We start from the raw sequence: 16,037 nt of genomic DNA on the forward strand, positions 1-16,037 counted from the left end.
AGTGATTATAAATACTACCACTGCAGATTGCTTTCTAAGCAATACTTTGATTTCATGAAAGTATCTAATGAAGATATTCTTGCAATAACACATTCTTTGCAAATGCTTCTTTCCCTTGAACTGAGGTGAACTGAATCTCAAGACCAGTTCCAGAACAGGATTTGGTTGCTGCGGGAAGGCAGGGAGGGTGTTTGCACAGCAGTGTGCTGCGCTGCAGCTACTGTCACCACGGTCACAACCGAGCTCAAGTCAAAGACCCGCTACTGTGGGTACACTAGGGGTGTAGGAGTTGTATGTCAGGCACATGACAATAACTTATGAAATAAGCTGGGTGGGGGGCAGAATTCCTTCCAGGCATGACCAGGCCACAGACTCTCAAGAAGTGAGTCACCTCTAAGCCACTTCAGCTTCAGAAGTTTTAGAGAAACTTGGGGGTGGAAGCATTCAGCAGAAGAGCATCTCATTAAGAAGGTGCTAACAGAGATAAAGAATAAGAATAATATTATGCTCCATTTGGATGAATCCTTGCTACTCTCAGGAAGGGTTGGGGTATGTCCACACTAGCAAATGGTAGAGAAAGTAATAGTAAGAAGTAAGTTATGAACTTTAACCGCAGTTGTATCATTCCTTATACAGGCTGGGGTGGTGCTCCTTTTCCACCAGCGAGGTGGTAAACAGCCAGGCTTACTTCATGGGCGAGGGCATCTGCATTCTCCTGTGGAATGTTTTAAAAGTTAGTTACGGTGTCAACATGAGGAGGTTATAGCAAATATGTGATGTCAAGGCAAGCGTTCTCCTGCAACTGCTGCATTCCCTAGAACGCTCTGTCATCCTGAGCTACCTTCTGCCACTGCGGTTGTGCTGGCAGGATGAAGCGGGCAGGAGCACCGCTTTTGCTGTCAACTTGAAGTTCACATGTAGACTAATTCTTAGCAGCAGCTAAAGTTTGGTTTTTTTGTTTTTTATTTATCTCTTATGAAATGATGCAGTTACAGGCTGCTTTAGTAACTTTCTTAACCCCAAGTTCTCAGGAGGCTGATTTTTCTTTTCAAAATCATCTAGCCTCAAATCTGCCTTTATAAACATTAAGTTTTAAAGATAAACATTAAGAACATTAAACATCATTTTTATAAGTAAAAGAAAATCCAAAGAGATTCTTTGTGATCACCAAGTTGTTTTTTCCAAGTTTAACACCTGTGAAGTGTGATGAAAGGATGAGTATGTAAACATACTTCTCCATCACCCAGTGCTAAGCAGGAGACTGTTTAACATACATAAACAAATCCACTTCATATACCAGTTTAAGCTCTGACCTGTGTGTCTGCTTCAGCGTATATTCTAACTACGTCTTCTGTTCCTGATGGACGGACAAACGCTCGTGACAATTTGTACTTCTTTACAAGCACATCAATTTTCTCCTGCAATCCCGGTGGTGTAAGCGCACGCCTTTCTGCATCTGTTGTGTCAATAACTCGCCTATCTGCAACCTGCAGCATCAGAAACAGCCAATTTAGTTGTGTGCTGGAGCTGTATGGTGACAGCAGCACGAAAACGGTCATGGGTAAGACAGAACTTCAGGTTTTGACATGTTGTGCTGCCTGAAGAAAAGCCCGATTTGGGAGTTCCCTGCTTAACTCATACACTTTGGCATCTCTGGGACCCCTGCTCAGCATGTATGAACCAAGTCCTGATAGGTCTCGGCTGCTTGGTTTGGAAAAGGTCAGTTCTGAACGTGCCTCCTTGTCAGCCTCCGAATGGAAGCCACAGCTTCTGCCGGTAACCAGAAAGCTTAAACTCCTCTGGTTCATTTACAGCCCAGAGCTCCCTTACTGTGTCCAGCAGAAATGTACCATGTGGGAGCCTGTTCTGCTCAAGCTCTTTGAATATCAGAGAAGATAAAGAAGAAAGAGCTTGAATATTCAAGTTATACAAAGTGGCACAGCAAGAAAAATCCAGTTGCCCAGCAGGCAGGGGCCTCAGAAAAATAGTTTTTTTTCTGATTTTGAAAGTCAAGAAAGAAATTCTAAGTTAAACAGTTTTGATCAGTTTTTTCCATTTAATGTAGCTGGCTATTATTTCATAATTTGTATAAGTCACATTTTTATTTTAGTCCAAGTGAAATCCCAGTCCCTCCTCTGGATTGTTTCAGGGCTTGTTTGGCCTACTTCTGCCCTTTAATGGGCTGTTTCAGCTTTAAAATAGAACTTACCTAGATATATGCAGGCAAAAGCTGCTCACAGCAGGGCGCCAAGAGACTGCAGTAACCTGAGCCAGGGTGGTGTGTCACTCACCTGAACCCTGAGCAGCCGATTTGGAAGGTCAGTGTAGATGGTGTCCCACTGTTGCACAGTCAGACCTTTCAGAGCCAGGATTGCTTCAATAACCAACATGTCAGAGACAGCATCACCAACTGTCTGTTAACAGGAAAGCAACAAACACTGGGGCAGTCAACAGTGAAGAAACAAAGGCGTGATTTGCTCAGTAAGCTTCCAGCTGAAGAGGGTGAAAAGGCAGCCAGGCTGACTTGCCTCAGTCTGGGTAGCAGAGTTGTTTGTTTGTTTGTTTGTTTCCTCCTTACCGGTACGGAAAACAGCTCTGCCAAGGGCAAATGCTAGGCCTCGCCTCTCCTAAGGGGGACTGGCACATCACCTCTGTTCTGGGGTCAGGGTGCTTGAAGCTGGCCTGTGAATTGTGATTTGGCACTGCCCCAGATGAATAATGACTGTGCTAAGGCAGGAAGTCCCAGGGCCGTGTGGACATGGGCACCGGAGCACCCCCGTCCTCCTGCACTGCATAAATTGGTGAAAAACTTACGAGATGAAAGATTACTCGCTATTGAATCATGAACAAGTCACATCCTCTCACTAGGTTCCCGTGCTATCCCACGCCCTCTTCGGGGCCTGAAGCCAGACGACTGCCCCAGATAAAAGCATTCTGCATCCACTCCTGAGGAAGTATTACACCTTTCAAAATATGACTGTTCCTGCTCTTTTCTTCTTGGCCCCTTCTATCATGGCACCCTGCGTCCGGCTCCAGCAGGCCCTGGCAGTAGCCCGGCAGGTACTCACAAACAGGGTTAGCCCGTGACTGTCACCCCAGTGATTTTTCTCTCAGTGTTTACCTGATTAATCAGGTCCATCATGTTTTCAAGGACCTTCGCTGCTTCTCTTTTTTCATTATCTTTCTCCTCGTTTGCCACTTGTCTTATTTTAGTTTCAGCAGCTTTACTAAATAATACCTAGAATAAAGAGATGAGAGCTTGTCAAGATCAGCCCACATCGTGACCTAGGATACATGTGGCAATGAGGAAAAAACTTTTACCTAAGCCCAAATAACCATCATTAATGTTTGCTACCATGAATTGCCACACCCACATAAAACAAAGAGGAATTGGTGGCAATGCTATGATAAAGACAGAAATGGGAAACAAGTCTGTTCTCAAACAAGGAGAGAAAAGTCTTGTTTATAAAAGTAAGCAGAGAGCGAAAAGACCTCCTTCTCCAGCTAATCCAACTAAAATTTTGTACATCTTGGCTGATCTTATGCATTACATGCTCATACTTACTGTACCATGTCCATTTGCCTCAAAATAAACACCAACGTCAAACTCCTGGGCTTTGTGATGCAAGTGTTTCACTCCCGTTTTGACACAGTGCACAGGTACCTGCAGCCCAAGGAGATGCAGGGAATGTAAACAGTGTTTATAGGCTCTCCTCAGCAGACGGGAACAGCAGGTGAAGTGCCAGGAACCAAGCACCAACCCAGGCAGACTGTTTACAAACTAACCCGTGTTTCACAGCTACTGACTCCCCAGAGCTAAAATTATTTCTGCAGAACCAATTAAAAAGAAGATTTCATTTATTCAAGTGGAAATAAAGGCTGGTTTTAAATAAATAAATAAACAACAACAATAACCAAAAAAACAAACAAAAAAAAACCCCAATTCATTTTATGGTTTCAGGGAGCATATCAGATTTCTATCCAAACTGAAATATTACCTTAGGTCAATACCCGTAGCAAACAACATCTAGCCTGTTGCAGAAAATGAAACCACCACTGTCAAAGTATCAAGGAGCCTTTGCCAACTCACTTAGTTGCAAAGCCATAAAGTCCTCAACTTGTTCCAGAAGTAACAAGGGATTTTGTTTAGCTCTTGCCAAACTTTTTTCTTAAACTAGTAAAAGCTGACTAGAACTTTTTCAGCTTTGCTCTCTTGCATCTCCTTTACCACCAAGAATTTAGTCACTACTGCAGGTTTGAAAGTCATTTATTTTAGCCTAGTTTAAATTTTCCTAGCAATCATATTACAGTAGCATTTATTGTAAAAGTAAACACATTTGCAGTAAATAACACTTGCAGAAAACTACCAGGAAAAAAATAGGGGCTACCTTCAGTGTTTCCTCAAGGTAGCGCGTCGAACTCCCGTTGGCATACGCTGTTTGTACCACCGCCATCACTAGGGTCTGTCCCACCTGAGCAAACCAAGAAGCAACGTGCTTTACTGTCCAATAGGCACATAGCCAGACAAGTAAGGCAAACGAAAGGATAATCAGAGTTATTAAACAGTCTCTTACAGACACTTAAAACTTCTGGGCATCAGAGGAAGTCACCAGCTCACAGAGAACTTCTATAGGTTTAAGACAACAGGAATTCTGTTCAGGTCTTTGTATATCACGTTTTTTGTGGCTGGCTTGAAGCAGCTCTCCAGGCTTAGGCTTTCCAAACACCTTTTTCAGCTTCAGCAAGCTCAGTGCACAGGCCAGACACATGACAGTGCATGAGGCCATATACACAAGCAGTAAAGTCAAAGCTTCCAGTGACAAAGCAAGCAAAGGCTGGTGGCAAGCCCAAGTTCTCCTCACTGGCCAGCTTCTCTGCCACAGTGTAAGCAATGAGCTGGTCTCTAAGAAAACAAAACCAGGATACCTTGTCTAGGTTTAGTATCATAGACAACAAGTCTAAGAGGACTTCTGAAAAAGAAAAGCTTTTATCTCTGTCCCCTGTGGGGAGAGGTTGCTATGCGGCAGACTGGTTTTGGAACGATGACATACAAACCCCTTGACTGCCACAATCACCATTCATGCAAATGGAATGCCCAACCTTCCTAAAGCTTCACAGAAATGCTGAGGGAAAGACTGAACTCAAAATTAATGAAAAATTAGTGAAAGACATCAAAACAAAGAGAATGGAATATCAATAATTGGTACATTGAAACTGGAAAAGTTCTCGCCCACTAAGAAAAGCTTCCAGGTTAAAATATCAGTGGTCAGATTTTTATTTGGAGTGTGGAAGTCATACCCGTGTAAAAACAACATTTTGGCCATACCAATGAGGTACAGGACCGATCTCTTTTTAAACTAGATTCACCTTAGGTAGGTGTAGAGAGACTGCATACGTACAAACTAATACAGCTTCTTTAGACTATTTTACACTTCACAAATTAAAGTGTCAGCATTCATTTCATACATTAGAGTTACCTTGGCAAGAAGTTCTTTAAGGAATATACTAATTAAGGCTGCTATTTTATCTCCATCGATTAGGTGAAAATGGCCAGTTGCGTCCTTATAGTAATAAACAATTCTATCTGCATCGCCATCAAATGAGCAGCATCTCTCATTGGGCTTCATGTCGAGCCCTAGTGCACACAGAGTTACAAATACCAGTTACAGATAGAAAAAGATAAAAAAACATATAAATTAGTCCCAGTGTGGCTCTCATGCAGAAATTAGCTCTGTGCAGACATACACACAACACTCTGAAACAGACATCGCTTTTCCTAAGAGACTTGCAACAGGGAAGCTGTATTGAATGGCAACTGAAAAGTGCATATACAGATCGAAAATATAAATACTAATATCAAAAATGCAGGTTCTCTAAACACCTGTATTATGCTACACCTCCTCCCCACCCAGATGTGTATGAAAATCAGTCCCAGAACTACCGTGTGTAGTTACATCTCTCCGTTTTGGAAACACGCCCCAAATGTCAGTTATGGTACAAGGCTAAAAACCTTGCAGCAGCCAAACACCCACCCCTTCTCTCATGCACCTAGTCACCCCAAAGCACACCAAGTCACACACATCACCCGCGAACCGAGGCGAATTGCCTTCCCCCGCCGCGCAGGGGAGTGAGCCCGCATTTGCAGAGCAATGGCCGGGGCCTGCCCGACAGCCGGGCAGGAGCCTGAAGCGGGGAGCGGCAGCTGGCTGACCTCAGTTGGACGCGGGGCACTCGCCCAGCCCTCCCGTACCGCTCCTCGGAGCGGGGCGGCGGCACGCCGCGCACCCCTGGGCGTGGAGGCAAACCACACTCGGGCAGAGGAAGGCTCCAGGGCCATGTCAACTGCATTTCCTGGCATGTGGCAGGTCCACTGCGCGCTCTTGCTATAACACTGCTGCATACTTCACCCTCCAAGACACCTGAGGATTAACCATTTTTCCCTTGCATTAAAAATGCTTTTCTTCAGGAAGTATTTCAGGACTGTTTAATTTTATTCCATTCCCACTTGACAGACCTGCACCTCCCCTTTGCTCCCTTTCACACAGCAGACACACTTTCCTAATGCAAGACAGGCGTGCACCCCGTACCGGCAAAGCCCTGACTGAAGTGCAATTACAACAGGAGGTGGCACATAAATCCTACCATTGAAAAAACCACCCCACTCCAAAGCAACCATCACCAAAATTTCTCAGAGCTGTACAAAAACCATACAGGATTTTACTGTAAAATAAAATTGCTGGCTGTAAAATACCTCACGTTTAGTTTGCTTGATATTCAATTTATACAACAATGCATACAATGTATAAGGATTACCTGCCTCAAAAACTTTCCGGGCTTAATGCCAGTAGAGGAATAGCTAGGAAGCAGTCACCACCTGACACAGCAATGCCACACAAAAATGAACTGCTTTTTTATTAAGGTACATTAAAGCATCTCACCTCTGTGCCTGGGAAGACCATGGAACAGATCCTCCTAGAAGCTATGCTAAGGCACATGGAGGGCAGGGAGGAGATTTGAGGCAGCCAGCATGGCTTCAGCAAGGGCAAGTCCTGCATGACCAACCTAGTGGCCTTCTATCACGGAGTGACCACATCAGTGGACAAGGGAAGAGCAATGGATGTCATCTATCTGGACTTCTGTAAGGCCCTTGACATGGTCCCCCACAACACCCTTCGCTCTAATTTGGACAGATATGGATTTGATGGGTGGACTGTTGTGTGGATGAGGAACTGCTTGGATGGTCACATCCAGAGCATAGTGGTCAACGTCTCAATGTCCAGATGGAGATCGGTGATGAGCGGTGTCCCTCAGGGGTCTGTATTGGTATGAGAACTCCTTAATATCTTCATCAATGACACAGACAGGGGGATCATGTGCACCCTCAGCAAGTTCACAAACAATACCAAGCTGAGTGGTGAGGTTGACACACCTGACGGACGGGATGCATCCAGAGGGACCTGGACAAGCTCAAGGAATGGGCCTGTGTGAATCTCATGAGGTTCAACAAGGCCAAGTGCAGGGTCCTGCACCTGGGTTGGGGCAACCCCCAGTATCAATACAGGCTGGAGGATGAAGGGATTGAGAGCAGACCTGCCCAGAAGGACTTGGGGGTATTGGTGGATGAAAAGCTGGACATGAGCTGGCAATGTGTGTTCGCAGCCCACAAGGCCAGCTGTATCCAGGGCTGCATCCAAAGCAGCGTGGCCAGCAGGTCGAGGGAGGTGATTCTGCTCCTCTACTCTGCTCTGGTGAGACCCCACCTGGAATCCTGCATCCAGCTCTGGAGTCCTCAGCAGGTCCAGAGGAAGCCACAAAAATGTTCAGAGGGATGGAACACCTCCGCTATGAAGAAAGGCTGAGAGTTGGGGTTGTTGAGCCTGGAGAAGAGCAGGCTCCAGGGAGACCTTATTGCAGCCTTCCAGTACTTCAAGGGGGCTTCTAAGAAAGATGGGGACAAACTTTTTAGAAAGACTTGTTGTAGTAAGACAAGGGGTAATGGTTTTAAACTAAAAAAGGGTAGATTTAGACAAGGTATAAAGAAGAAATTTTTCACAATAAGGATGGTGAAACACTGGCATATGTTGCCCAAAGAGGTAGTAGATGCCCCATCCCTGGAAACATTCAAGGTCAGGTTGGACGGGGAACTGAGCAACCTGATCTACTTAAAGATGTCCCTGCTCATTGCAGGGGGGTTGGACTGGATGAACTTTAAAGGTCCCTTCCAACCCAAAATATCTGATGATTTTATGATTCTACATCTTGCTTTTCTCTAAGATGCTGGCCAAGATCCTTCCTCACATTAACTTCAGAGCCCACTTCTCAGAAATTCTGCAGCGGGTCATTCCCTAGGCTGATTTCAGAGTCTGTCAGGAACTCAGCAGGAAGGTCCAAAGGACACTTTGGAGCTGCATCCTGTAACCCCTTCTTGGAAAAACACATTTTAGTACACAAGCAGAAAGGAAAACTGGCCCACATTGCTGACACCTTGTCCTTCAGAGCACAGGAAACTATACCCCAAAACTCACCGATTTCTTCTCCTGCATGTCTACAGTGATACAGGACAATACGTCCCACTGCCATGCTAAAGCATGAGGTAATGGTAGTTGCAACATTTAACAGATTGAGACTCCCTTTGACTTTAAAGAGGAAGCTGTTACTGCTTAACACTTCAGAGAAAACAGATCATTCATTTCAGCAACTGACTATGAAACCACATTGTCTTTTCAGAGCACATCCCTGCATGGAAATGACCAAGGAGTCTCCCCTCAGTCTCAGTTAAAGCTGGGATCCAGACATGACACACTGCCACTGTGCTGCACCCCTTTCTGCATTTCTCCAACACACAAGACGCGTGGCAAGGGGGAAATGACACCGTACCTTGGTGTTCAGATTTGGCTAGCAGTTGCAGTAAGGGTGCCGTTGTCAAATGGAGAGGCCAGTTTAGCCTTAAATAATCTAATATCCAAACTAGCCTGCTCCTCCATTTCAGGGATTTTTTTTTTTTTATGCACTCTGCAGGAAACTGCATCAAATCATTTCCTCATTGGTTTATGTCAATCAGTCAATCTGCTGCCACCAAGCTTTTAATTATCCCAGCTTTTCCTCAGGAATGCAGAAAAGTGTCTGCAACCTCAGCCCACAATGTAAATGTTTCTTGAAAACACAAAGGGAAGTAAAGTAAACAACATTAAGCCAGTCCTGACTGATCTTTGGACTCCACCAGCTTAACATTCAGACCAGATTGTCAAACGTATTTCAGCCTGTCAGAGATATACCATACTCCTCCAAACAATTTAGACTAACACAAACTAGGGATGTGCCAACCCCAGACATATGATTCTCTCTTTCCATTGCACAAGCAGAACTCTTCATGCAGTCACCTAGTAAGAAACAGGGAGCTCAGCTTATCTGAAGATGATACCCCATTGCTGCACCCTGCGCTTTCACATCTGGAGAGGAAGTAAAAGGATATAAAATTACTGACTACGTACCTCTAGGTGGTTTCTGGTGAACTTTTACAAAATCTGCACCACATAAGTGATTGAGTTTCTCCTTGGTTCCATCATTATATAGGTGAATTTGCACCTCCTTTGGAAAGTAGGGCTCCATTTCTGATAGTTTCAGGGCTCCTATTCCATTGGCACAGTCAATCTTCAGGTGCCTCTGACTTTCTCCAGAGCTGGGAGACTTAGCACACGGGAAGAATGGGAAAAGTGAACTCATACGCTAGCAAAGCCACACCTACAGGCGTGCTGAATTCGAAACTTCAGACCCAAACAGGCTAACAAACAATGACCAGTGTTCACCTGTTTTATCAGTTCCGTAAAAGCTTTGGATAGTTTTTCATAATAACCTTCCAGCGTTGCTTTCCCATAGTGCCCTTGAGTGTTTTGACAGCAGACCATGTAATGTAGCTGTGGTGTTGTCACCAGACCATAATCTGGCATAAAATAAAAGGCACAACATTCAGAAATAGAATACTAATTTAATTCCTCCTTCAAAGTTGTATATTACTTGATATTCTACAATAAACAGACAAATGCAGTGCAGGAAACCATATTAATTTTTTCAGGTTCTGTTATGAGAAGATCACACAGACACACGCTCCCCCCTTGCATTAAAGCGATACAATTATCCCGAAAGAAGATCATTACAAGCAAAAAGGGAAATGGTGTCTGGCCTACTGCTTTAGGTCTACATAACAGAGTCACATTTATGTAAAAACTTGAAATCAGACTAGAATTGCAAAAGCACAACATACCATGGTACTGACCACCTAGAACGGAGATACCATCTATTACTGACTGTGAAAGTTTCTCACTGCTTGGCCTGGAAAACAACAAACACAATTGATAACCTCTGCTGAAGACATCTATGTATGAACTTGGGAAGAAAGCACATGTGGAAGAAGACTCTACAAGCTTCCTGCTAGTAGACTTAGATTCAATATGAAGAAAGCCATACCTTTTTCTGTTGTAGGGGCCTTCCAATAAAAAAGTTTGAAAGCCATCACCCCAGAGAATTGCAAAGACAGGTAAAGTGCTGAACACACATGGACATCACATCGCACCCACAAAAAAAACCCAACAAAACCCACCATAAAGCATCCCGTTCAGAAACAGTGATAGAAGTTCTCATAAGTATCAGGAAAGCTAATATAGGAACAGCATTGGAAAACTTCTGTTTATTGCTATAATCATACATTACTTTAAGAGGTAGCAGACTAGGCATAAAAAAAAGCATCATCTGGCTGCAGAGGGCTAAGCATCCAAAAGCACTCATGAACAAAACGTTGGCACTTCCATAAAAGCAGCATACATCTACAGCATTTCATAACTACCTGGTGTCTCTACCAATAAAAACTGAAGCATCTTTGTGCTGGTTCACTGCTGCTTTTTGGCAGATCTCAGTTATTATTTTCTGTAACTCTGGCTCCTCTGCATTTGCTAGTTGTGTGGCATACTCTTCCCAGGAAGGGTGCAGCATTTCTCCAAGAGGATCAACCAGCTTTACACCATTATCTTCCTTAGAGGAAAACAGAAAAAAAGATGTCAAGTCTAAAAGTGGAAAACATAATAAAATCTCTTTGAAGACAGCCAACATATGGTTCAATCACTTTGCTGCTTTAAATGTGGAGCACTTCCGGGAAGCAACAGCTTAGCTGTTTATTTAAACCTATAGTAAGCCCAAAAAAGTAACGTAACCAGCATAGTAAGTAACTGACTTTTTCCCCCCTTACAATTTTGGTATGAAATTCATTTGACATTATAATGACATAAGGGGAAGATTCTAATAACCTGGAATGCTCCACAGCAGCAGAGGTCTAAATGCCTGGCTGTAATTGCCACATCTCTATTTTTTAAACTAGCAGATTTTGCTCAAAGGTTCATCGTTTCCCAAGGGTACTCCTAGCTTGCCAACATTACAAATTTCCTCATTACAGCATTTCCACATGATAGAAAATGATGCTCTTATGTACGGGGAAAAATAACTTCAAATATGACAGATGCCATATTTACAGGGATCATGCTAAACACATGCTTTAAGTAGGTCCAAGTGCCTTCAGGATCTAGTCTCTCAGTACCATGAAGAGCTTTGATTCCACCAGACAGATCACATCTATTTTCTTTTTAAAGAAAAGGTTATTCTTACTTCAGGATTGTGAGATGCTGTCACCATGATGCCAATAGTAGATACCACAGCTTTCGACCTGAGAACTGCCAGCAAGCCCATGCGGAACATGACATGATCAAGCTGTTCGGCCTTGGTGCGAAATCCAGCGGTGCCATACTGAAGAGTAAGTCCAGCAGGTTTAGGATGTAATGCTGAGTATTTTTTAAGTGCTTCAAAATCCATTTCTTGAGAAGGAAGTAACACAGATGCAAGTGAGAGAAGTCAAGTCATTATAATTAGTTTCACATTTTGCATTTTATTTAATATTGAAGCCCACAGATACCTTAAACCGTTCATATCAAATCCTTCCGTGAGACCACTACCAGAGCAATCCATAGGAGCCTTGACATTCCCAGTAGAGCACTAGATAAACAGCGCTCGACCAGATTTCACCAGATCATGAAAGGATGTCGTGATTTAGGCGAGGAGAGCCACGATTCTCAATCGGCTGGATCCAGGGATCCTAACAAAGTTATTGCAATGGGCTGGCCATAGCTCACTGTAACGTGAGCCACTCCGTGCACTCGGCCACGACTCCATACACTAAATTCCGAGTTCAAAAGCAGCCTGTCCTCCCTCTTGAAGCCCTTGCAGGCACAGGGAAACCCCAGGCGGTGTCACCCGGATATTTTACTCGTATGGCGGCCCTGCTAAGGTGCTCTATGCGGACCCACCGCGCCAGCCCCGCTAACGCCACGGTTTCCACCCGGCCCCAGGCACCTGAGGCGCTGACAGCCCTCGGGCCGCGGGGGGCCAGCTGGACGCACGTCCACCACAAGCGGCTCCAACAGCCGCCTACCCTTGCACGCCTGAGGGCCTCGGAGCCCACTCAGCACCGCCACCCTGACCCACTCGCGAGGGACAAGAGCTCCCACCCGTGACCGCTCACCGACTACCTGCTGCCGCCACCGCCGCCGCCGCGCTCCCCTTCCGGAGACCGGAGCGGCCACGCCCCCAAGCCGCGCCTACCCAATGGTAGCGTGGTGGGCGGGCACGCAGCCGCCACGTGGCGCCGGGCCCACGCCCGCTCGTCAGTCAGGGCCAGGGCCGGGGCCGGGCCTGGGACTAAGCCCGGGCTCCCAGGCCATGCTGGCCCCCTGAGAAAAATGCAGCGTTAACGTCAGAAAAGAGTGCTTTCAAGAGCAACCCAGATTTCTCTGTAACCAATGAAGCGCTCAGTGACGGCAACTCTTGCACAACCTCACTGACGTCACGCACAGGCTTCCAAGTTGCCACCCCGCTGACACCAACCCGTTCTGCCCACGTACGTAAACGCGGTGGTTTTATTTAAACGGAAGCCGCGGGCTGGGTTTCCCTGTTGAGAGGGTTTTGGGAGAGGGTCCAGTGAGGGGGCTGAGCTCGGGCAGGCAAACCCCGCGCCCGCCCTCGCGCCTCAGGGCCTTGACCGCGGGGATTTAAAACGGAGCGGGTGACTAACGGAGAACGGCGTGTGGCCCCGAGCTCCCGACGGGGTGAAAGGGAGGCACGCCGCTGGCAAAAACACCCAGGCCCCTCGCTGCCGGCCCGCCACCGGGCTGCGCCTCTTCCCCAGGGGCGGCCCCATCCCGCCCCGCCGAGCGCGCATGCGCGGCGCCCGCCCGCTCGCGTGCCGGCGGCTAAACGGCCGCGCTCCGAGCTGAGGGCGGCGGCGTTTCTTCGCCTCGATGGCCCCTTACCGGGAGGGCGGCACAAAGAGCCGTACCGCCTCCGCTCCGGTGGCGGCTGAAGCCCGTGCGGACGAGGTGAGGCTGCCGGCGCGCATGCGCGGCCCGGCGCTGGCTGTTGCTGCTTCCCGGCCGCGGTGCAGCATTCACCTTCTCGTCTTCAGCTTGGCTGTGGAGCACGCCTGTGAGGGACTAGCTTCTAAGCGTTTTGTGCTCAGCCGTATGTGATGCAAATTCTGTCCTTAAAAAAAAATACTGGGGTTTCCCGGCGGAGGCCGGCTTGTTTGGTTGCACGGCGTGGTGCAGCACCTCGCTCTGCTTAAACCCCGGGGTTTGACTCCAGGCCTCTCGTTCCAGGTGTGTGTGGAGGGCAGTGCAATGGCAGCCACAGTACGAGGGTGCCTGGAGCTCCAGCTGCAGGAAGTGGAAATGCTCCTTTCAATGTTTCCCAAAAAAGGTGAAATAAATCTGCATGAGGATGCTGTGCCCAGCGTGCAGCACTACCTGAGAAACGCTGATGGAGCTCTGCCCCCACAGCTCGAATATTCAATCGCTATCGATGTAGGGGAGGCAGAGGTGAGAACTTCCACTTAATGTGTGTTTTCCTTATTCCTAGTGCAGACTCTTAAAAACTCTGCCCTGAAGAAAAGGGGGAGAAGAAAACCCCCTAATTTCTGTTTGCTGTTTCCAAAGTCAAGAGTTACAAAACAACTCTTGTTTTTAATTATTTATTTGAATCTTGACTTTCTTTAGACAAGAAAGTCTAACAGAATTGCAGATAGGAATAAACAACTGACATCAGTGGCACACATGGTATTCACAAGAGCTTAGCTAGGCTTCTGCTTATATGAGTGTTGTTAGTTTACTAGTTTACAAAGACTTGTGTGTTATAAAGGCAACGCTCCCCTCATGGGAATACATATGTTGGACTTCATTCTAGCAAAACGGCTATTATTTCTCTCTTCCACTCCTTGCCACATGTACTAACATTTATTGATCAGTATTTAAAATACACTAATGTAAAAATAATCCTGGCTGGCAGAATACTATTAAGAAGAGTCACACAAACACTAAAACAAAACCAACCTATAAACGGTGATACATAACCCCAAACTTAAGAGTATAAGGAGTTCCAATAGTTTATCCAATTAAAGATAAGGTTACATATGACAACTAAGCAAAGTAAATACTTGTATAGAGAACATAGCCATTAGTGTAGGTCTGAGTATAAAATACTGCAATGACTGGCAATTGAAAATCATCCAGTCCAACTGTCAACCCAACACCACCAAGCTTACTAAACCATGTCCTGAAGTGCCACATCCACACGTTTTTTGAACACCTCCAGAGATGGTGACTCCACCACTTCCCTGGGCAGCCTGTTCCAATGCTTGACCACCCTTTAGGTGGAGAAGTTTTTCCCAACATCCAGTCCAAACCTTCCCTGGTGCAACTTGAGGCCATTTCCTTTTGTTCTATCGCTAGTAACTTGGGACAAGAGACCGACACCCACATTGCCACAACCCCCTTTCAGGTAGTTGTAGAGAGCAATAAGGTCTCCCCTCAGCCTCCTCTTCTCCAAACTAAACAACCCCAGTTCCCTCAGCCATTCCTCATAAGACTTGTTCTCCAGACCCTTCACCAGCTTCGTTGCCCTTCTCTGGACACGCTCAAGCACCTCAATGTCCTTCTTGTAGTGAGGGGCCCAAAACTGAACACGGTATTCGAGGTGCAGCCTCACCAGGGCTGAGTCCAAGGGCACAATCACTTCCCTACTCCTGCTGGCCACACTGTTTCTGATACAGGCCAGGATGCTGTTGGCCTTAACTATCCTGGCTGAAACCAGGACAGCCACCTGGGCATACTGTTGGCTCATGTTCAGTAAGTAATTCCGGGCTGTAGGATGTCGCAATCTTAATTACGTCTGCTCGTAATCTGCTTTTGACAGGGAAGAAGAACCTAGCATGTCTTTCAGTAGCTGCAGAATTAATTTTCTTTTTGCATGTGTGTGCCATTTTTAAGGGAAAAGTGGAACTGCAGGTACTGCTGCCTCACATGTACCCTCACGTACCTCCTCAGCTTTTTGCAAGATCGAATGCACTGCACAGACAGCAACAGTTGCAGCTCAACACTGGTCTCGCTTCTTACATCAGCTCTTTAGATTCAGGTGAACTGCATATATATGAAGCTGTGCAATGGGTGAAAGAAAACAGCCTGCCTTACTTGGAAAACAGTAAGATCTCTTCTGAAAGTGCTTCAAAAGAAGTTGTAGTTAAAGAAACATTGCATCGCATGTGGATCTACAGCCATCACATATATAGGCAGGAACTGAAGAAAAAGATTTTTGACTGTGCAAAGAAGTTAAATCTGACTGGCTTCTGCCTAACAGGGAAACCTGGTGTCATCTGTGTGGAGGGACTCAGGGAAAACTGTGAAGAGTTTTGGCATGTTATTAGGTATCCCAACTGGAAGCATATTTCATGCAAGCATGTGGAGAATATAGAAACAGAGGGAAGCATCAACCATCTCCGTCTCTTTTGTTCTTTTGAAGACCTGCAGTTTCAGGCACATGGTGATTATGGCCTGAGGAACGACTATCACATGGATCTTGGCCAGTTCCTAGAATTCCTGAAACAACATCAAAGTGGACATATTTTTCAGATTTTATTTGGTATCAAAGGCAAACTTTCAGACAAATAA

The 16,037-nt window shown here is 45.9% G+C and overlaps 2 protein-coding genes across 2 annotated transcripts; one reads left to right on the forward strand and one right to left on the reverse strand.

Annotated features, from left to right (window-relative positions):
- Positions 1 to 552: 552 nt before the first annotated feature.
- On the reverse strand, positions 553 to 11,001 carry PGM3 (phosphoglucomutase 3). The gene is made up of 11 exons (XM_081997634.1): positions 10,841 to 11,001; positions 10,262 to 10,329; positions 9,807 to 9,940; positions 9,492 to 9,687; positions 5,478 to 5,635; positions 4,389 to 4,472; positions 3,566 to 3,664; positions 3,122 to 3,238; positions 2,292 to 2,414; positions 1,314 to 1,487; positions 553 to 715 (listed from the first exon to the last, which is right to left on the reverse strand). The coding sequence occupies exons 1-11, from the start codon at positions 10,984 to 10,986 to the stop codon at positions 629 to 631; spliced, it is 1,386 nt and encodes a 461-aa protein (XP_081853760.1). The 5' UTR covers positions 10,987 to 11,001; the 3' UTR covers positions 553 to 628.
- Positions 11,002 to 13,715: 2,714 nt separating this feature from the next.
- On the forward strand, positions 13,716 to 16,037 carry RWDD2A (RWD domain containing 2A; the record flags this gene model as incomplete). Its single annotated transcript, XM_081997870.1, has 2 exons — positions 13,716 to 13,913; positions 15,360 to 16,037. 2 exons carry the CDS (start codon positions 13,716 to 13,718, stop codon positions 16,035 to 16,037), a joined length of 876 nt encoding a protein of 291 aa, XP_081853996.1.

The sequence above is a fragment of the Phaethon aethereus genome (genome assembly GCF_964289735.1).
Source record: "Phaethon aethereus genome assembly, chromosome: 3".
NCBI lineage: Eukaryota > Metazoa > Chordata > Aves > Phaethontiformes > Phaethontidae > Phaethon > Phaethon aethereus.